Source organism: Sus scrofa, unplaced genomic scaffold (assembly GCF_000003025.6).
Source record: "Sus scrofa isolate TJ Tabasco breed Duroc unplaced genomic scaffold, Sscrofa11.1 Contig1206, whole genome shotgun sequence".
Lineage (NCBI taxonomy): Eukaryota > Metazoa > Chordata > Mammalia > Artiodactyla > Suidae > Sus > Sus scrofa.
In genome coordinates, this window is record NW_018084833.1 from 870,669 (window position 1) to 891,956 (window position 21,288).

The 21,288-nt window shown below is 63.5% G+C and overlaps 3 protein-coding genes across 15 annotated transcripts; 1 reads left to right on the forward strand and 2 right to left on the reverse strand.

Moving 5' to 3' along the window:
• The first annotated feature begins 2,791 nt into the window (after nt 1-2,791).
• Nucleotides 2,792-7,351, forward strand: CLIC3 (chloride intracellular channel 3). Its single transcript, XM_021081244.1, has 6 exons — nt 2,792-2,894; nt 3,663-3,772; nt 3,855-3,980; nt 4,074-4,180; nt 4,259-4,434; nt 4,511-7,351. Exons 1-6 carry the CDS (start codon nt 2,859-2,861, stop codon nt 4,667-4,669), a joined length of 714 nt encoding a protein of 237 aa, XP_020936903.1. The 5' UTR covers nt 2,792-2,858; the 3' UTR covers nt 4,670-7,351.
• On the reverse strand, nt 5,304-6,851 carry CUNH9orf142 (chromosome unknown C9orf142 homolog). Of its 13 annotated transcripts, none has more exons than XM_021081237.1 (7): nt 6,667-6,851; nt 6,529-6,589; nt 6,238-6,287; nt 5,968-6,158; nt 5,804-5,875; nt 5,585-5,669; nt 5,304-5,506 (listed from the first exon to the last, which is right to left on the reverse strand). In XM_021081237.1, the coding sequence occupies exons 1-7, from the start codon at nt 6,792-6,794 to the stop codon at nt 5,467-5,469; spliced, it is 627 nt and encodes a 208-aa protein (XP_020936896.1). In that variant the 5' UTR covers nt 6,795-6,851; the 3' UTR covers nt 5,304-5,466. The 13 variants fall into 13 exon arrangements, with proteins under 13 accessions (XP_020936896.1, XP_020936892.1, XP_020936893.1 ...); XM_021081233.1 differs by having other exon boundaries at nt 6,451-6,589; nt 6,667-6,828; XM_021081234.1 differs by having other exon boundaries at nt 5,304-5,502; nt 6,451-6,589; nt 6,667-6,819.
• Nucleotides 7,352-17,751: 10,400 nt separating the features above from the next.
• On the reverse strand, nt 17,752-20,557 carry PTGDS (prostaglandin D2 synthase). The gene is given in 7 exon segments (NM_214228.1): nt 17,752-17,853; nt 18,122-18,147; nt 18,768-18,869; nt 18,998-19,114; nt 19,472-19,548; nt 19,655-19,794; nt 20,399-20,557. Coding segments are annotated over 6 exon segments (570 nt in total). The 5' UTR covers nt 20,507-20,557; the 3' UTR covers nt 17,752-17,853.
• Nucleotides 20,558-21,288: the final 731 nt, after the last annotated feature.

Below are 21,288 nucleotides of genomic sequence, written 5' to 3' on the forward strand. Positions count from 1 at the left end.
AGTGGAGGAGGGAGTTCCCGTTGTGGCTCAGTGGGAATGAACCCAACTAGGATCCATGAAGACATGAGTTCAGTCCCTGGCCTCACTCAGTGGGTCCAGGACCTGGTGCTGCTGTGAGCTGTGGTGTAGGTCGCAGACACGGCTTGGATCCTGCATTGCGGTGGCTGTGGTGTAGGCTGGTTTTTGGAGCTCCCATTCTACCCCTAGCCTGGGAACCTCCATATGCTGCCGGTTCAGCCAAAAATAACATTTCAGCTGGTGCCGGTGGATGGAAAGCACAGATTGAGATTGGACGCCCGTGTTTTACGTGTCGGAGGTGGTGGCCTTTTTTCAGATACACATAAGCTGGGTGACCTACACTAACCCAGAGGGTATTTTTTTCTTTTGTTTTCTTTTTTCTTTCTAGGGCCACACCCGTGGCACATGGACGTTCCCAGGCCAGGGGCTGAATCAGAGCTACAGCTGCTGGCCTACACCACAGCCACAGCCACATGGGATCTGAACCACATCTTCCACCTACACTACAGCGCACAGCAAGGCCGGATCCTTAACTCAGGGAAGAAGGCCAGGGATTGAACCCGAGTCCTCACGGATACAAGTTGGGTTCGTGACTGCTGAGCCACAACGGAAACTCCGATGCGTAGTTTCTTCAACTTGCTGGGTTTCTCCCTCCCGCTTGGAACCTGTTTGCCTGGACCCCACCATGACGAAGTACCACAACGGGGCTGCCTGAACACCAGGCATTTACTTCCCCAACATCTGTCGGGGGCCAGAAGTCCAAGCGCGAGGTGTCGGCAGGTTGGTTCCTCCGAGGCTGTGCGGGAGGATCTGGTCTCTGGGGGCTGCTGGCGCCTTGCTGGCCCTCGTCGGAGTCCTTGGCTTGTAGAAGCATCACCCCTCTCTGCCTCCACCTGCCTGCAGGGTCTCCCTCTGTGCATGTGTCTGCACTCACAGCTCCCTTTTCTTTATTTATCTGTTTGGCTGCCCCCTTGGCACGTAGAAATCCCAGGCCAGGGATCAGATCTGAGCTGCAGCTGCGGCAACACTGGATCCTTAACCCTCTGTGCCGGGCCAGGGATTGAACCTGTGTCCTGGGGCTCCAGAGACACCGCCGATCCCCGTGCACCACAGTGGGAACTCCCAAGTCTCCCTTTCAATGAGGACATGGTTGTGTTGGGTTAGGGCCCATCCTGTGACCTCCTCTTAATGTGGCTTCTCTGTAAAGACCCCATCTTCAAACATGGTCGTGTTCCGAGGGGCTGGGGGCTGGCCAGGACCGCGCCACAGCAATTCGGAGGGGACCCAGTTCACCCCTGCCCCCTCTAAACCTCAGACCCGCCTCCTCCGTGGAAGGGACAGCACTCCCCATTATCTGTCCCTTGGGTACATGGGGACGTCTCGATGGCTCCTGCTGTTTACCAGCGACAGCAGCCCCCAGGAGCACATCCCCACCGCCTTGCTGGGAATGTGGTCGCCACATTTCTGCCCGTTGCAACCACAAACCGTGTCTTGTTCTGATTTGGTCTAGAAATAAGTGTTCAGCGAAACACACACTCGTGCATTCTGGTGGTGTTTCATTTCCTTCTTTCTGAGCCACCCGTCCCTTCGTGCATTTACCCGTTTCGTTTCCTAACGGACGTGTAAGGGTGCCTGGACCCAGACATCCGCTGGGAGATGCGGGGGGCATCGGGCCTTCCCCAGGGCGGCAGTCTGTGTGCCAGGGAAGGAAGAGATGAGCTGGGTGACACCCCCGCCCCCCACCCCCTGGTTGAGAAGCAGCCCCACGGTGGCGGAAGGGAGGCGGGGGAGGGGAGGCCCAGGCCCCAGAGGGGAGCGGGGTGCCCAGCTCCACAGTCTGTTGAGGTCAGGCCCAGGCTCGCAGGGTGGCCTGTGCCAGGAGCCCTGACCGGGAGGGGCCCGAGCGAAGGGGTGGCGGGAGTCGGGAGGGAGGTGGGGGGTGGCAGGACCAGGCCCTGGGCTGACAGAGGAAGGCGCTGGGTAGATCCCACTTACCGCCACCAGGCGGCGCCGCGCACCCACGGCCCTTCCCGAGGAGCCCCTCCCCCAGGTGCCGGCCCCGGGGAGAGGGGGGGTGGATGCGGCGAGGGGCCCCTTCTGGGGCAGGCAGGTGCAGTTTTGGGGCTGCCAACTCCTCTGACCTCCCCTGCCCTTTTCCTTCCAGTCCAGGGAGCGGGGGCGGGGGGTCAGAAGGTTGTGGCTTCTAACCACCCCAGCGCGCCCTGGAAGGGTTCTTCCCCTTCCACCAGGTTAAGAGCAGAGGGAAACCCGCCCGAGCCCACCGGGGCGGGGCAGGGCGTGGGGTCGGCGGGGGAAGGACGCCCGGGCCTGGCCCGCCCCCTTGGGCAGGTCTGGAACGCGGGCGCGCCCTCCACCTGACAGCTCGGTAGGTGGGCAGGGGCGGCGGGGGCGGGGGCGGGGGCGCGGGGGGGGGCTTCAAGAGGCTCATCAGCGCCCTGGGAGGCGGCGAGGAAACAGGCCAGGGCCAGGCGGTTCGCGTCTCCCTCCTGCTCCTCGGCTTTCTGGGCGGGTACGCGGCAGGGAGGGCTGTCGGGGCTCCGGTGGGGATGATCCTAGCTCAGAGCTACCCCTCCTAGGCTGGCACCCCTCTTTCCTGACTACCTCTGTCACACCGCCGCCCAGTCCCCCCGTGGAGGCACTCAGGTCCCCCCCACTCCACCCCCGCGGTCACACCCTCGCGCTGGGCACTGAGCCCTGGCAGCCTCGTCAAAGCCTAGGTGACTCCACAGGGCGGGCCCTGGGCTGGGGAGGGCGGGGCGCTCAGGGAGCTTTAAAGAGCTCCAGGTCCCACCCAGGCCCTGCTGCCCCGGCTCCCCACCATGGCCGAGACCGCCAAGCTCCAGCTGTTTGTCAAGGTGCTGGGCCGGGCTGGGGGGAGGTCTCGGGAGGGGGCTGTGCGGGGCGCTGCTCCCGGGGCAGGCTGAGGGGCAAGTCTCTGCACCCGTGCCTGCAGTAGGCACAGGCTGTCCTCCCCAGGCTGGGGAAGGTGGGTGCAGTGGGGGTGAGGCAGGGGGGAGAAGTGCAGGGAGCCATTCCCAAAAGGGTCAGGGGTGGCCCCATCCTGATTCCCAGCCTCCATCTGGGCCAAAGCCCCTCAGAGGGGGTGCGCCAAGCAGGTTGCCAGAGGCCGAGGCCCAGTGGCGGTCGGGATCAATGCAGCAGGAGAGGGGGGCTGTGCCTGGCAGCCCCCTCGGTGCCAAGACCTGTGATCCCTGAGTGGGGGCTGCCAGGTCCTGGGGAGCCCAGGGCAGTGAGATGCCCAGCCTGGCAGGGTGAATCACTCAGAAAACAGCTCACAGTCTTCGGGGCCTGGTGCCCAGGGGCCTGGCCTCTGCTCAGGCTCTGAAGATAAGGGTTGAGGGGCCGAGCCCCGGAGCCAGGGTTTCCTCCCACCCCAAACCCTTGCGCTGGCAGCCTCCAGGCTCTCAGCAGCTCAGCAGCCCTGCCACCTCTCAGGGACCAAGTCAAGGGCCCCAGCAGCCACTTGTCAGACCGTGCCCAACGGAGGTGCAGCCCTGGCCTCGCTTCAGCTTCTTGGCAGTGGGAGGCCAAGTTTCCCCCAGCCTGGCAGCAGCATTCCTGGGCTGGCTCCCTGCCCTGACACCCCTCCACTCCCCTGCCAGGCGAGTGAGGACGGCGAGAGCGTGGGTCACTGTCCTTCGTGTCAGAGGCTCTTCATGATCCTGCTTCTCAAGGGCGTGCCCTTCACCCTCACCACCGTGGACACCCGCAGGTGGGCCCCTGCCCCAGGAAGCCCCCCGGCCTCTGCCCTCCTCAGGCTGGCCAGCCGCTTCCCTCCCGCCTTGTGCCCACAGGTGCCCAGATGTGCTGAAGGACTTTGCCCCGGGCTCACAGCTGCCCATCCTGCTCTACGATGGTGAAGCCAAAACAGACACACTGCAGATTGAGGAGTTTCTGGAGGAGACGCTGGGCCCCCCAGAGTGAGGGGCGGGGGGAGGGGGGGGGAGCGGGAGGCACAAAGATGGGTGTCCCCGGAAGGGTAGCATGGGTCTGACTGGAACCCTTCTCCCCAGATTCCCCAGCCTGGCCCCCAGATACCGAGAGTCCACGGCCGCGGGCAACGATGTCTTCCACAAATTCTCTGCCTTCATCAAGAACCCGCTGCCCGCGCAGGACGATGGTGAGGAGGGTCTGGAGCCCCGGGAGGCCGGGGGGGGGGTGGCGCCCCAGGCCCTGACCTCACCGTCCCCCGCCCCAGCCCTGTACCAGCAGCTGCTGCGCGCCCTCGCCAAGCTGGATGGCTACCTGCGCGCGCCCCTGGAGCACGAGCTGGCACGGGAGCCGCAGCTGCGCGAGTCCCGCCGCCGCTTTCTGGACGGCGACCAGCTCACGCTGGCGGACTGCGGCCTGCTGCCCAAGCTGCACGTCGTGAACGTGAGCGCCGGAGGGACGGGACGGGACGGGCGGGTCGGACCCCCGAGGAGACCCTGACCGCGCCCTCCGCCCGCAGACGGTGTGCTCGCACTTCCGCCAGGCGCCCATCCCCGCGGAGCTGCGTGGCGTCTGCCGCTACCTGGACAGCGCCCTGCAGGAGAAAGAGTTCAAGTACACGTGCCCGCACAGCGCCGAGATCCTGGCGGCCTACCGGCCCGCCGTGCGCCCCCGCTAGCGCCCGCCTCCGCCGCCACGGCGCCCACTCCCCCGCAGCCCCATACAGGCATCGCCTCCGTGTGTGTGTAGGGACGTCCCGGCCCCCAGGCCCGCAAGGTCTGCCACCCCCAACTGCCACTGTGAGCCGCGCCGCCTCACACCACAGCCCAGAAGGACAGGCAGAGCGCCCGGTCTGCGGTCCGCCTGCCCAGAGAGCGGGCGCGGTCAGGGATGGCGTCAGGGATGCAGGGACTGGATTGGGCTCCCAAACCAGTCAGGCCAGGGCGGGGCGGCAGGACGGCCGAGGAGGGTGGGAGCTGGGCCCCGGCTGGGCAAGGGCGGGCCTCCATTCCTCAGTTCTGCCCCAGGTGGCAGGCAGGCAGGCAGGCAGGCCACCCCCATCTCCCACAGGACCTCCTGAGTTCATCTGTGTGGGGCCTACATCAGCGAGGCAGGGCTCCAGCCCCTCGGCAGCCCCGCCCCGCCCTGCCCCCGCCCCGCCCGGCACAGCCCCCCCCCAGCTTCTGGGCTGGCCAGGCAGGAGCAGGCCACCAGGGAGCAGAGCCTCGGGCACCTGTTTAGGTGCTGCAGCCCGTGATGGCAGGCGGGGGAATCCCTGAGCCCTCTCCCGGAGCCGGAGCCCAGCCATGACCTCGGCCAGATAAAGATGTTTATTTGCTGGGGAAGGGGCTGGGGGAGCAGGTGTTTTCGTGCTGGGCAGCAGGATGGGCAGGCGCCCGTGGCAGGGCCTCAGGGGCTGCCCCTCCTCTCATGGACAGACTCCTGAGGGCCATGACCGCACTCTTTGCTGCACTTTCAGGGGTCATCGAAGTCTACACCACCAGCGGGTTTCTTCCTGGGAGAGAAGAGGGGGTGGCATTATGGGGGTGGAGGGGCTAAACCCTGGGCACAGGAGGCAAGGGTGGCGGGGCACCTCTTGAAGCCGGGGTTGATGAGAGACTCTCCTGGGCACCATCTCTTGACCCCAGGTCCAGGGCCACCTCTCTGAGGATCCAGGTCTGGGGGAAACAGGAAGGGGGGGCTCCTGAATCCAGCGGGATCCGAGGGCCACACACATAGATCCTTCCTCTGGAGGCTGAGCCTTGCTCTGGGGAAACCGAGCCCCAATCCAAGTCCTGGTAACAGGCCTTACCTGGCAAGAAGTGCTGAGAGCCCACCTGCCAGGGGCTCTTGCGGGGGCTGGTGGATGTCTCCTCCTCCGCAGCTGGGGGAAAGCAGAAATGGAGGCGCGGGTAGGGGGACCTGAGAGAAGATGTGAGACCCCCCCCACCCCCCCCCACCGCCACCCCCGCTTACCTGCCAGCTGCCGCTCCAAGCTGCACAGGCGCTCTGCCAGGCCCAGTGTCAGTGCCCGCAACCTGGAGGCTGCCTCCGGGCCAGGCACCTTGGAGAGGTCAAAGTCCAGCGGTGAGGGCCCCCCAGAGAGGGTCAGGGATGCCCTGTCGTCCTGGAAGGTGAGAGTCACAGCTTGCTGCTCACAGGCTGCCCTACGAAAGGAGGGGGCCTGAGTGCCGTGGGCAGACCCACTCGCTCCCCCCGACCCTTCCTCCCTGCTCAGGGGCTCACCTGAAGCGGGGGGTGATGTCTTCAGCCGCACTCAGGCCAAAACGGGCTTTCTACGGGGCACAGGGACTGGTCACCAGGTGCCTGGGACCCTAGAACCACTGGGGACACCCCAAATCTGCCCGACCCAGAGCCGCGCGGGACCGATTTTGGGACTAGAGCTACAGAGCTGTGGGAAGGGCGCTCAGACCCTTCCGGGGGGGGGGGGTCCCAGACCCTTCGATCCCATAGGCGGGCAGCGCTGCCGTGTGGGGTGCTGGGGGCGACCGGCCGTCCGGAAGCCCCGTTACCCACGAGGGCCGCCAGGCTGTCCGGCGTGAAGCAGGTGCTCCAAAGCTCCGCGGCGTCCGTCACACTGCGAGAGAGACGGGCTGTCAGGCGGCCCGCACAGCTGCGGGCACCCCTCACCGCCCCGCAGGCCCCGCTACTCACTAGAGGTTGAAACCGCCACGTCCCCCGGCCCCACTTCCCTCCCCCTCGCAGTAGCACACGAAGCGCGGGGGTCCAGGGCCCGGCGGCAGCGTGCAGAGCGGCGGCGGCGGCAGGGGCGGCGGCACCATGGCACCTAGGCGGACGGAGGGACCCGGCGGGCACCGCCGTGGGCCTAGGGCGCCTGCGCGGGTGGACGTCTTCCGGCGCGGGGGCGGGGCCTGCGCCGGAGGGCGGGCTTGGGGGTGGGGCAGAGGCGAGCGTGGCCCACCGGGTCTGCACGGGGCGGGGCTTAGGGTCCCGGACTCGCGGGGTGGGCGGGGCTTAGGGCGTGGGCGGGGCTCACCAGGAGGGGCTTAGTTATGAGGCGGTGCCTGAGCCGGTTGAGGCGGGGCTTCGCGCTCGGGGCGGGGCTCCCGGGCTGACCTGTCCTGAGCGCCTTTCCCCCATGACAGGGGCTGCGCAGCGCGGTCCCCTTGGGTGCCCCTGGAGCCTTATCCACGGCTGAGTCCTGGGTTCCCTCCTTCACGTAAACCCTGGCCGGGCGCAGGCCCCAGCAGCCACCGCTCAGGCCTCAGATTGCTTTGACCCCTTTGCTGGTCCCTGCGGCTTCCCCCTGGCCTCTGCTTCCCATGGTCACCTGTAACAGGTCAGAACACGAAAGTGAATAAAGCATGGCGCAAGTGCAGAAGGCCTCCCCACTCGTTCATCCATTCCACCGTGTTTACCCAGCTCCTCCTCTTTGCCGCGCGGGACCCCTTCATCCACAGACAAGGGCTCTGATCTCCTGGGGCTTTCGAGAACTCATAAACGAAACATGAAATTCTCAGGCCCTCACAAGTGCCTCTTTGAGCTGAGACCTGGAAGAAGAGAGGGATGGAGCATGGAGCGTGCCAGGCAAGGGGGTGCCAGGCAGGGGGCAGCTACTAAAGAAGCCCCACAGTGGACACAGCATTTGTGCTCCGGGCTTGGCAAGAAGGCCAGGGTGACCACTCCGTGGCCATAGGGAGAGTGGCAGATGGGTTTGTAGGCTATGCTAACCTGCACTTCAAGTATGCCTGCAGCCAAGCCTGCCCCACGGGCCACCTTCTCCTGTTACACAGCCCTCAGCCACCCCCACCCCACTCTACCTGGTGCCTCAGGATCTTTGCATATGCTGCTGCCTCTGCCGGGCTCACTCTTTCCCAGAGGCACCTGCTCCCTTCAGGTCTTTACTCAAAAGTCACCTGCTCAGTGAGGCTCTCCCTGTAGTTTTTGTTTTGTTTTGTTTTGTTTTGTTTTTTGTTTTGCTTTTGAGGGCTGCACCTGCAGCATATGGAAGTTCCCAGGCTAGGTGCTGAATTGGAGCTGCCGCTGCCGGCCTACACTGCAGCCACTGCAACACCAGATCCAAGCTGCATCTACGACCTACACCACAGCTCACAGCAGTGCCGGGTCCTTAACCCACTGAGCGAGGCCAGGGATCGAACCGGCAACCTCACAGTTCCTAGTCGGATTCGTTTCCACTGCGCCACAATGGCAACGCCTCCCTGCCTTTTTATATACAATTTCGACACGCTATCCTGCATCTCATGTCCTCTCTCCTCATTGATTTACTTGCTTTCCAAGTGAATTGCTATATAAAGTGCATTCTGATTGACGGATTGTGGCGGCGGACTCTAAGATGGCCCAACCCTGCCTGCCGCCGTGTTCTCACCTTTGTGCAGCTCCCCTGGACTGAGTAACTGGCTTCTAGCCGATGGAACACGGCGGAATATGGGCTGTCACTGCTTTCTTCCTCTGGAATTGCTCACCATGACATGCGGCCGCTCTGTGGAGAATCCATGTGGCAAAGGACCGCGGCCTGGCCAACAACCGGTGGGACACAGGTCCCCTCCCAGCCCAGCCTTCGGATGTGAACGCAGCCCCAGCCAGTGGCTTGACGGCAGCCTTGCAAGATCTTGGCCAGAGCGCCCAGCACCAGAGTCCTGATGCTCAGAACCTGGGGGCCGCACGTGCTTGTTGTTTTAAGCCCCTGAGTTTGGGGACATTCTGCTTGTCAGCCGCAGGGCACGAATGCGGTTGTTTTTCTTCTTTATTCCCATTTCCCCCAGGAGGTCCACATGGCAGGACTTTCTGTCTGTGTCATTTGCCACCGTATCTTCAGGGTGGCCTCAGTGCCTAACTCATAACTATTGCAAAAGAATGAACGCAGAGCTGGGGAGGATTTAAGCGGGGGTGGGGTGGGGAGTGGCCCTTCTGCCTCATGCTTTGGAGCCCACGTTGAGTGCCTTGAGGAGAGGGGACCGAGGGCTGCTGAGGTCCTCGGGGCAGAGCCGATGAAGGCAGGGCCAGGGGCTCAGAGTGGAGGGGAGAGAGGTGGGGAGGGAGGGACCAAGGCGGATCCCTGCCTTTGCGGGGGGTGGAAGCGCCCCTCGCAAGACGAGGGGGCCAGGGCGTGTGCACCCTCCGTCATGTGGCTTCTGCTGGAGATGAGTAGAAGCTGCCGTGGACACAGACTCTCGTCCAGAGGAGGGTCCATCCAGAGATGCGAGTGTGGCATCACCAGCCACGATGGGAACTCCCCGACTCCGTTTTATTTTATTTTATTTTTTTTTTTTTTGTCTTTTTGCTATTTCTTTGGGCCGCTCCCACGGCATATGGAGGTTCCCAGGTTAGGGGTCGAATCGGAGCTGTTGCCACCGGCCTACGCCAGAGCCACAGCAACGCGGGATCCGAGCCATGTCTGCAACCTACACCACAGCTCACGGCAACGCCGGATCGTTAACCCACTGAGCAGGGGCAGGGACCGAACCCGCAACCTCACGGTTCCTCCGACTCCGTTTTAAATGAGGTTTCTGTTCATCAATCTTTACATTTCCCACCTCCTTTCTTCATTAATTTTATGTTATGTTATTTATTTATTCTGCCTTTTGCCACAGCATGCAGCAGCTCGATGGGGGATCTCAATTCCCAGACCAGGGACTGAACCCAGGCTGCAGCAGTGAAAGTGCCTATTTCTAACCACTGGACCACAGGGAGTGCTTAGGTTTCTCCTCTTTGATGGACAGCTTTCTCTAGAAGCACTGCTGATCAGCACAGGCTCTTGGGTTTTTTTCCTGTATTTGGTGACTTATTGTCCCTTGATGCCAGGAAGGATTTTTCCTGGGTGTTGTGTCCCGCGTGGAAAAGAAAGCCCACAGGTTGGAAACCTATGGAGGTGGAATTCGAGTACCGAGGAGGAGGAGGGGGGCGCTCTCAGGGTTTCCCTTCAGGGCCTGTCTTCGTCCACATATTGAGCGCTCGGGAAGTCCTTCTGGGGTATACATTGTTTGGTTTGAACTTTATGCTAATTAGAGCAGACAGTCCTGCCGCCTGTCAAACATCAGCTGTACATCTGCTTTAACCACAGAAAAGGGAGGAGGAGGAACCCCTGTCCAAGTACCAAGGACATTTTCTGCAGAACTGGAACGAAGTGTTTGGAAGTACGAAAGACCCAGAATAGTCAGATATTCTGAGAAAGAAAAATGGAGCTGGAGGAATCGGGCTCCCTGACTTCAGGCTATACTACAAAGCTACGGTCATCAGAACTGTAAGGCACTGGCACAAAGACAGAAATATAGATCGTGGAACAGGACAGAAAGCCCAGAATTCAACCCACGCACCTACAGCCAACTCCTCTGCGACAAAGGAGGCAAGAATATACAAGGGAGAAAGGACAGCTTGTTCAATAAGTGGTGCTGGGAAAACGGGACAGCCACAGGGAAAAGAATGAAATGAGAACACTCCCTAACACCAGACACGAAAATCAACTCCAAATGGATCAAAGACCTAGACAGAAGACCAGACACTATCAAACTCCTAGAGGAAAACATAGGCCGAACACTCTCTGACATAAACCAGAGCAATATCTTCTCAGATCCACTTCTTAGAGTAATGGCAAAAATAAATAAATAATAGGACTTAATCCAGCTTAAAAGTTTCTGCACACCAAGGAAATCCTAAAGAAAACAAAAAGACAACCCACAGAAAGGGAGAAAATATTTGTAAATGAAGCGATTGACAAGGGATTAATCTCTAAAATGTACCAACACCTTCTGCAGCTCCAGACCAAAAAAACAAAAAACCCCATCTAAACAGACAGTTCTCCAAAGACGCCATGCAGATGGCCAAGAAAGCTATGGGAAGATGCTCAGCATCACTCATCATTAGAGAAATGCAGATTAAAACCACTCTGAGGTACCATCTTACACCAGCCAGAATGGCCATCATCCAAAAGTCTACAAACAATGAGTGCCAGAGAGGGTGTGGAGAAAAAGGAACCCCGTTACACTGTGGGTGGGAATGTAAATTGGTGCAACCACCTGTGGAAAGCAGTATGGAGAGTCCTCAGAAAACTAAACATAGAACTAACTACCATTTTGATCCAGCAATCCCACTCCTGGGCATCTACCCAGAGAAAACCACGACTCGCAAAGACACATGTACTCCAGTGTTCATTGCAGCACTATTTGCAATGGCCAAGACATGGAAACAACCTCAATGTCCATCGACAGAGGAGTGGATCCAGAAGATGTGGTACATATACGCCACGGAATATGACTCAGCCATTAAAAGGAACGAAATACCAGCATTTGCAGCAACAGGGATGGACCTAGAAATTCTCATGCCAAGTGAAGTCAGTCAGGCAGTGAGACACCAACATCATATGCTCTCACTCACAGGTGGACTCTACAACAAGGACACCATGAACTTCTTTGCAGAACAGATACAGACTCGCAGACCTTGAAAAACTTATGGTTTCCGAAGGAGACAGTTCCGGGGGTGGCGGGATGCGCTGGGGGTTTGGGAAGGAAATGCAATAAAATTGGGTTGTGATGATGGTTGTACACCTATAAATGTAATTGAGTAATAAAAAATGCTATATATATTTTTTAAAGGAGGAGCAGGAGGAAGAAGGGGGAGGAGAGCGCATTACCCGACTGCTTAGAATGTCCGCTTTGAGGACAGGAATAAATGCCCCCTGCTGCCCACTCCCCTCTCCCATGACACCAACGCTAGAATTCCTTCAAAGATGAGATTCCCGCTCAGACTCCAAGGTCGTGCTCACCTGCCGTGTATCTGCTAATCCGTTAGGAATCATCAAAGAAGGACACCTACCCCTGTCGAGTTTGATGTTTACTCGTTGTTCTGACAACATATAAAACCGTGGTTCGGGCACCCAGCATGGAGCCGGGTGGCTGTTGTGGATATGGTTTCCGACAGTTCCTGCCTCCCCCGGGGCCTTGGATTTTCTGAGCTGTATCAGACTCAGGGACATCACCAGCTGCTCTCAAAACAGTATCTGCCAGCCGCCACCAGCTGCAGACTTACGGTCTCAAGTTCTCCCAGGTAACTGTGCATTCGAGACCTAACCCAGCCCTGCTTAACAAGCATCCGTACATCTTGCCAGCTCCAATCCTAATTCTTGACAAACAGCTTGTATAACTTTGCAATTTTGCCTGTATAAGCCTCTCGCATTTTGTAGCCTGGGACACACACAGGTCAAGGGCTTCTTAGATCTGTTTCCTGGGCTGCAATCCTCAGTTTAACTCAAAGAAAAGTTTTCTATTCCTACTGTCGATGAGAATAATCAAAAACCAATCTGAGTTGATTGAAAGAGGGTTGGGGAAAAAACGACATTGATTAGGAAAAAAAAAAAAGACAAGTTCCCCAGTGGCCTAGCAGTTAAGGATTGTGGCCGAAACAAAACTTGCACAAGCAAAGAAAAAAAAGAGGGAGGGGGAGGAGAGCCCCTGCAGCTCCTCAGAGCAGGGCCTGGGACTCGGAGGACGCGGGGAAGCCTGGTTAGAGGGCGCAAGGCGCCCCAGTGCTCAAGCTTGTCACAGTCCTTTTCCCAGTGTCCTGGCTCTTTGCAATAATAGCCGTGGGGCCAGAGGAGGGCCGATCCGGGGGCCTTTGCTGGCCACCTAAGGACTTTGGCCTGTCCTCTCAGTGAGACGGGGCCTGCGGAAGCAGTGGTGCGCAGACGAGGGCCGGAACCCGCGGATCTTAGATGTGCACCCCTGCCCTGGGCTCCCCGGTGGAGAACGGGCTGAGGGCTGCCCCCGTGTGGCCAGAGAGGGGATTGCGGGACAGGAAGAGCCAGGGCTGCTGTGCAGGTGCTGGGGGAGGAGCCTTTCTGGGTCCAGAGGGGCCCTGGGGGGCTGCCCTGCCCCGGGGGAGCCTCCCTGGGAAGGAAGGGTGTCCATGAGGCCATGAAGGGCAAACCAGCCCCTCTTCATTCCAGATCCTCCCCAGGGGACCGGGGCGGGGGCGGGGACACTCAGTAGGGAGAGACCGGGGCCCGCTGGAGGGTTGACCACCCCCCTGCCGACAGCCCACCCCCACCTTGAATCCCTGCTCTGGGGCACTTTCTACTCCTTCTCCTGTGGAGGCCGAGTGACAACTGACAGCTCAGGAGCAATAGATCAAAGGCTTTATCACCAGTCTCTGCAGACACCTCTCTAGGTGGGAGGGAGGGTGGGAGGGGCTGGCTCTCTGGGCCTTCCCTCGGGCTCCCCCACCCAGTGGGACGGTCGTCAGGCTGCAGGCAGGGGGGACACGGGCCAGGTCCCTGCCCTGCAGTCTCCAGGCCAGAGGCTGGCAGGTGGACCAGGCCTCCAGGTGTTGGGTGCTGGAGGGCCTCCCCGCCCAGCAGGGCCCAGATCAAGGAAGCAAGGCTGGCAGGACAGGGCTGTGGGGTTTTTCTGGTTTTTGGTTTTTTTTTTCCAGCCACACTGAGGCATGTGGAAGTTCCCAGGCCAGGGATGGACTTTGAGCCATAATAGAGACCCAAGCTCCTGCAGGGACAACACTGGATCCTTAACCCACTGCACCACAGGGAACTCCCAGACTGTGTTTTTAGTGAAAAATGGCTAATTGAAGAGCAGAAGTAATAGTATAACAAGCCATTACCCAGATAGAACAATGATGAATATTTTGACATATTTACTTTTTTTTTTTTGTCTTTTTGTCTTTTTAGGGCTGCGCCCATGACATATGGAGGTTCCCGGCTAGGGGTTGAATCGGAGTTGTAGCCGCCAGCCTACACCACAGCTCAGGCAACGCCGGATCCTTAACCCACTGAGTGAGGCCAGGGATGGAACCCGTGTCCTCATGGATGCTAGTTGGGTTCACTGACTGCTGAGCCATGACGGGAACTCCTGGTATTGTGTTTTGTTTTGTTTTGTTTTGTTTTTTGAACTAGTTCCATTACAGATATTGTGCCATTTTACCCTCAAATTCTTCAGGACCTTTCGTTACAAGACAGCGATATAGCCTCAGACACTGCAGCAGGACAGAGCTCTGCCTTGCGGGTGAGTTCAGGGGAGAAGGGGGCGCCGGGAGACTGGGCTGCGGTTTGGGAGGGGCCCCGGGGCCCAGCGGTGAGCCTCCGGTGGGACCCAGGTGCACACGTGGTGGCTCGCAAGATTGGGCACCGCGCGGGTCTGGGCCACGGCATGGGAGCCCAGGGAAGCCCCCGCGATGGCCCCTGGCAGAGCCAAGCCTCGGCCCCATGCGGCCTAGCGCCCGCCCCTCCCAGCCCTGGAACCCCGCCACGCTGTCTTTCTCCAGGCAGGTCCCAGGGCTCAGGAGGCCCCCCAGCGAGGGCCACCTGGTTCCTCTGCTGCCACCAAAAGGAACACACAGCGCTGGCTGTTAGAGCCTGTTTATTGTGCTGGGGGCGGGGGTGGGAGAGCCGGTGCTCTTTGAGGAGGGCAGGGACTCCCGGCCGGATCCCTCTCTGCAAGCTCGACAGCGCCTGTGGGGGTGGGCGGCATCCTGGCATCCCCTCCTGCCCTCCCTGGGCCCGGCCCCGGGGCGGCTGTCCCTCCCCAGCGCTGCCACCCCCATTCTGTGGCACCACCCCCACCCCAGCCCAAGCGAGGGCCCCTGCAGCGCAGGCCTCTGGGCAGGAGGGCGTCCCTGGCCCCGAGTGGTCTGGGCGGGATGTCCGGGCAGCCCCGTGCACCCACCTAGGAGAAGGCACCCGCACACTGGTCTGTGGAAGAGAGAAGGCCTGAGGACCTGCCCTGCGCCCCCCAGGGGCAGAGCACCCACCCTCCTCTGAGCCGCCCGCCTCCGGCTTGCCGGTGACCCCTCCCAAGGGGCCCCGGCTCCAGGCGCAGCCCAGCCGCCAGGGCCTGGCCCTGGGCTCCTCAGAGTGGGCCTTGGGGCCTGGCCTCAAGGGTCTGGGGTCTTCCGGGTCCTGCACCCTGAGCCGACGCGGGGATGGGGCTCACCTGACTTGGGCAGCAGGGCGCCCTGGCTGGGGTTCAGGCCCACTTGGAGTGCCATCTGCTGCATCTTCTGGGCACCTTCAGGAAACAGCTCTGGGGCCCGGGCTGAGGGCAGGGAGGGCCAGTGAGCAGAGGGGCCAGGCTGGGAGGGGAGGAGGGGGAGGAGGGGAAGAGGGGGAGGGAAGGGGAGGGAAGGGGAGGGAGGGGTCCCTGGAGACGGTGGTTCCACCTGCCACCAAGTGGGACTTGCTGGAAAGCACCCCCCACACTCCAGACCCCACCTCCAGCTCGCAGAGGCCCCCCGAGGAAGGCTGGTGCCGGGAGGGGTGAGGGGGTGTCAGGAGAGCCGCCCCTCGGGCCTCTCCACCCCACCCACCACCCACCACCCACCGAAGAGCTGCAGCCAGACGCTCCTCACGCCTCCCTTCTGCGTCTCGACGTACAACACGGCGAAGTGCTTGTAGTCCGTGGCCGCCACCCGGATGTCTGTCTGGGCCAAGGCTGAGAGCAGAGCCCGCTGAGCCGGGCGCCGGCCCCGGACGCCAGTTCCCGCCCCGATGGCCTTGCCCCGCGCCCTACAGCGCCCCCCAGCCCCTCCCGGGCCGCCCCACCTCACCCGCGTTGCTGAACTGCCCGTCCACGGCACCCTTGGTGAAGGTCACGTCTGCCTTCTGGCACCCGCCGTCCGGCCTGGGGAGGAGGACCCCCGGCGGCCTGAGCAGCGGCCCCCGCCCAGGCGGCCCGGCCCTGCTCGGATCCTGGGGACGCGGCCATCCCCGCGTGCAGGGGGCGGTGACCAGCCTGCCCCAGCGCCCCCTCATCCCCGTCGCATCCGTGCCTGCAGCACACAGGTGCTTTACAGAGCCCTCGCGGGTGAGGAGAAAGAGCGAGCCAAGGGACAGCCAGGGCTGCGCGTCACACACGCACACACATGCACACGCCCACGGAGACGCAAGGTCGCGGCTCCTCCGGGTCCAGGCCTCGGGCAGGGCCCCCGGGGAGCAGGGAGCTGCTGCTGCTTTCGAGGCTGGCAGCCTGGCCCGGGCTGGGGCCCAGCCCTGCCCCCGGATGTGTCGGGACGCCTCTGGTGCCTGCGGGCTCGCATCCGACCTCACGCTGGCCGGGCCAAGGCCCTGCCCGAGGTTGGCCCGTGGGATCACTTACGTGGAGTACCCGAACTTGAGGGCCAGGTCGCCATTGGCCAAGGGGGTCACCAGGACGACAGGCATCTTCAGGTGGTCCCTGGAGTCCAGGAAGGCCTGGTCGTCCGACACGACCCCCACCATGTACCAGGTGCCCTGGAACTGCAGGGGCGGCAGGGGCAGCTGGAGGCAGCCCCTCCCCGCCTCAACCCTGCCGGGGCGGGGACCGCTGCAAGGCATGCGGCGTGAGGCCTCAGGAGCGTGGTGGGCACAGCCCAGACGCCCGCCCGCCCCGAGTCAGATGGGCAGATGCACATGGGCGTCCTCCCTCCACCCCCAGGCTGGAGCCAAGCCCAGATCAGAGGGTATGGACAGGGCCGGGCTGGGCGCTCTAGGAGGAAGGCAGGCCTGGGGCCGACCGGGCACACCTGGCTGGCATCGAAGTCGGCCTGGATGGGGACCTGGGCCTGGCCTGGGGCTGCCCCAAGCAGGGCGAGGGTCGAGCCGATGAGCAGCGTGTGCAGCATGGCGGAGCCGCCCTCGATGACCAGGGCGCGGGCTCGGGAGCAGGGCAGGCGTGCTGGGGGCCTCTCCCGCTGTGTTTTTATGCCCCTAAGATGCCCTGGGGCGCTGGCCTGAGACACAGCCCACTGCGATAGGCTCCGATCAGGTTGCGCCCCAGAGCACCCTGGCCCAGCTGCCTCCAGCCAACCCCGCCCACCCCTGGCGTCTCCTCCTGGGAAGGGGGCCGATGCCCCGCAGCAAGGGAAGGGGTAGTCCTGGCAGGCCCTGTGGGATGTGGCCCCCAGCCCTGGGCCCAGGCACAGTCCGAGGCCCCCTCCTCCAGGAAGCCCTCCCAGAAGCTCACCCTGACCTCTGAGCCTCATAACCCTTGGGGCCTATGCAGGGCCTGGCTGAGGTTTGCCTGGGGGGTGGGGGGGGGCACTGGTGGGCCCCGCACACTGTGAGCCCAGAGAGCCCAGGACAGGGCCCTGAGAATGCCACCCGGCTGGGACTCTGGTGGGGAGGGGGATGCTGGCTCTTGGTCTGCTTTGGTGCAGGGGCCAGGCCCTTGCGCGCGCTTGAGGCCCAGGCCAGAGGCCTGGGGACTGGGGCTCACAGGTAGCCGGAGGGGGTGTGAGGGTGGTGGGTCCCCAGCCCCTCGGTCAGTCTGTGCCTGTTGCGGGGGGTGGACTCTGCAGCTGCCTCCATCTCTGTGCCCCCAACCTTATCTCTGCCCAGTGGGGGCGCTCTAATCCCACACCTTCCACTCCCCATGCCAACCCCCGCCTCGGCCCTCGCACCTGCCCTGCTAGGGTGGCCGCTTGAGGGGGTGTGGCTGGAGGGGCTGTCGTCAGCTCAGAGCCCTGAGGGGACCCGCTGGCAATCCCCTTAGCTGTCCTGGCTGCTGACGCAGCCCGTGGCCACCCATCCCACCAGGAGCTGAGCCAGCGGGTCCTGGCCCCCCTTGGGGCAGGGGGGTGGTGTCCTGCAGAGCCAGCCTCGGAATTTTACAGACGATGAAGGGACAGCCAGGCCCAAAGCAAGAGCGGGGTGACCAGGTGCCAGGGAGCTGGCCAGAGCCAGGCCTGGGGGGGCGACAGCTGCAGGACAGACAGGCAGGAGCCGGGCTGCTGACTTGCTTCTGGAGTTTATTCTCAGGGCAGAGAAAGGCCCTGGGGGCAGAGGCGGGGCCAGGAGGAGCCCCGCTGGGTCTCAGGTCTCGGGGTGTTGGAGGAAAAGCTGAGCAGTGCAGGATGGCCAGGTCCTGAGAGTGGGGGGGTCACCTGGCCGAGAGAGCAGGGCCTGTGTGGGGGCAGGTGGCGCTGCCCCCCCGCCCCGCTGGGTGCCCCATCCCCCCACAGCTCTCAGTGAAGGGAGCCAGCCTCCTGTCACCTCCCTGCGTCTCCCCTCAAGTCCATCTCCTCCTCCCCCAGCCACCTCTCTGATCCCTCGCCCTGGACCAGCGCCCGTCTGCCCGGTCCACCCTCGCAGGCCGGTGGGTGGCTCTGCGGGAACGAATGAGCGGCGGGCCAGCCGCAGCCCCGCACTCACCTACTCATGCTCCTCGAGGCACTTCTCTGCAAGAAAGGAGCCCAGGACACGGTCGGTGTCCAGGCCACAGGCCACGGCCCACGGCCCATGCCCCCCCCCCCCCGGCTCCCTGCCCCCCCAGCTCTCAGAGCCCTGGAGAGCGCCTTGGTTGATCTGAAAACTGCCACCACAGCCCATCACTCCCACCCCTCGTCCAGGCCCTGCTCCTCCCAACAGAAAGGGGGTCCTGTCCCCACCTGGGCCCAGAGCAGACCCCCTGCCCCAGGGAGGTCATGGCCGTGGGCCGTGTCTGAACCCCAGTGTGGCTGGTGTCCCTGTGTCCCCTTGGGCACCCCGCCCCATGGGTCCTGTTTCTAGTGCCTGCTCCCTCCAGGCCAAGGACCCAGGTATCCTGGGTGCTGACCCGGGGCCGGCACGTGCTGGGTGAGCCAGGAGGGATGTCTCCTGGAGGTGTGTCTTCCTGTGCCCGGCCTGGGGGCTGCAGGCCGTGGGCACCGGGCAAGGACTCGCTGCCCCCCCTCCGGAGGCCATGTTCCGGCCAGTGGGCGGTCTGGCCGGACAAAACCGCCGCCCGCGGCCTCCCTGGGATCTGGAGACGGTCTGTCTGCCTCCTAATCCCCTCCCAGCCGGACTGGCGGCCCCTCACCGTTGCGCGGCAGGAAGACAATGCCGTCCTCTGTGAAGCCCCGCGCCTTGGCGAAGGCGGTGAACTTCTCCCTGACCGCGGCCCCCGGGGCCTGGCTGCGGCCTGCGCGGGAAGGAGGAGCCGCTGGCCTGGGGCGGGGGTGGGGATCCCCACTCCCCCCGTCCCCCGACGGCCCTCGGCCCTCGACGTGGGGGCGGGCCAGGCTGCGGGCCCTGGCGAGGCGCACGTACTGTAGAGCGTGGCCATGCGGAAGGCCGGGCCTGGGCTCGGGCCGCTCTCGGTGTGGAGCAGGGCGTAGTTCTTGTAGTCAGTCTCCACCACCGACACCTCGAGGTTGCTGCCCCCGTCTGGGAACCCGAGAGACAGGACCCTCGGGCTGGCGTGGGAGGGCGCGCCCTGGCTGTGGCCTCCCCACCCCTGCTTCCTGCCCGCACGGCGCTCCTGGGACGGAGAACTGTGGGGTGTGAGGGGAGCACGGCGGGGGGGGGGGGGGGCTGCCCGATGGCTGCGGATGGGCCAGCAGGACGGGCCGCAGATTCGGGAAGTGGCATCACAGGGCAGGGAGGGGCCCGACAGGAAGAGCCTGGGGCAGTCCAGGGGGACCCTGGCCGCACAGCCATCAGCCCACCCCATGTACGGCCAGGCAGAGGGTCAGCAAGGGTCACTCCCCGCTGGACCCGGGGTCTGGGGAGGGCCCCACTCACGGGGGCTGGTGTAGCTGTAGCAGCCCGGGGGGCCCGCAGGACGCAGCATCAGAGTTCGGGTCACACACTGGTCTTTCCTGTGGGGCAGGTCACCCTTGGGGTCAGGGGTCAGGCCAGGGGTGTCCCGAGACCACGACCGTGGGCGGGGAGCTCTTGGCCCCAGGAGCCTGGCCTGCTGCCCACCTGAGGAAGGTGGAGGTCAGGTTGAAGCCGCCGTCCGGCGCCGGGGCCACCAGCGATTTGCACATGGACAGCACCTTCTTCTTCTCCAGGAACCAGCTCGAGTTGGAGGCGAGGCCCGAGGTGAACCAGCGCCCCAGGAACTGCGGCGAACGCCCCCGCCCCTGTCGGCCAGGACCCTCGGGACGCGCCCCGCCCCGCGCCCTCGGCCCCAGGCCCCGGGGGCGACCGTGCCAGGAGGGGGCGCCGGCGGCGGTGCCAGGCGGGGGCGGGGGCGCGGGCAGCAGAGGGCGGGGCGGGGCGGGGCTGGACGTTCCCGAGCGGGAGCGCGCCCCCGCCTTGTGCGCGCGCGGGGGGGGGGCGCGCCTGCCCGCCGCCAGGAGGTGTGTCCTCGGACCTGGGCGTGGAGCGCCGGCCTCGTTCCCGGGGTGGTGTGAGCTCGTTGGGCTATAGCCGCATCGGGTCAGGGATGGCGGGCACACGGTGACCCGTGTCTTCATGTGCCGTGTGTGTGTGTGTGTGTGTGTGTGTGTGTGTGTGTGTGTGTGTGCGCGCGCGCGCGTGCGCACGCGCGCACTCACAACACGGGGGCTCCCCTGTCAGTCGGGGATCCTTGGCTCTGCTCTCGCCAGGAGCAGGGGCCTGGGGGGCTCTGGGGGTCCGCCTCCTCCTGCCCATCCAGCCCTCCTTCCCTTCCGCTCCCCACAGGGCCTGTCACACTTTGGGGACCAGGCAAGGGGCCCTCACCTTGTCCTCCTGGAAGTTGGGCTGCAGGGAGGCCTGGGCTGGGGTTTGCAGGACCCCCAGTGTCCCCAGCAGGGCCAGCCCTAGCCACAGCGAGCTCGGAGTGGCCATTCTCCCAGAGCGGAGTGGCAGTGCAGGCAGAGTGAGCGAGGCGGGCAGGAGCATCCGAGGCCGCGGGGGAGACCCCTATTTATGGGCCTGGCTTGGCCTCCATCCAGGGCACAAGGACAGCCCACTGGAGCCTCGTGATGCGGGGGGGGAGGACAGGGCCACTGAGCAAGGCGGCAGCCTCGCCCCCCGCAGGGCTGCTTATGTAAGCTACAGGCACGGCCTATTACAGGCCGGGGGGCTGCCACCCCCGGCTGAGCGAGGATGGGGGCCAGGCGGGGCTGGTCCCTTCTCCCGCCCCAGGGAGACCTGCCCCTGCAGCCCAGATGGGGACAGGGGCCAAGCGCTCTGGGGCCTCTGGTCACTTCCCACGGGGGCTGGGAGCCCCCTCACGACCCCGACCACTGTATACCACTGTCCTCTCTCCAAGTCTGCTGACCCTTGGAGGGGACACGAGGCCACATTCGCACTGTGTGGGTTTGGCCCTGGGGGTGGTGGGACACTTGGGCCAAGGTGAGGACGCCAAATCTGCTCCCACAGTGGGCACAACCTCCCCCACAGCCAGGTCGGGGCTCCGGCCTTGGGCCCCGGAGCATCTATGCCCGGAGTCTGGCTGGCGGCACCTGTGGGGCTGCCTGTCCGGTTACCTGGCTGCTGAGGCTGCTGTCTCCCCATAGGACAGGACGCCAGGGAACCTGTCCGCCTTACAGCCAGGGCCGCCTCCCTGCAGAGGCCTCCTTGGGTTGACGGGCTGTCTCTGAGGTCCTGGGCCCTGTTAGAATCTG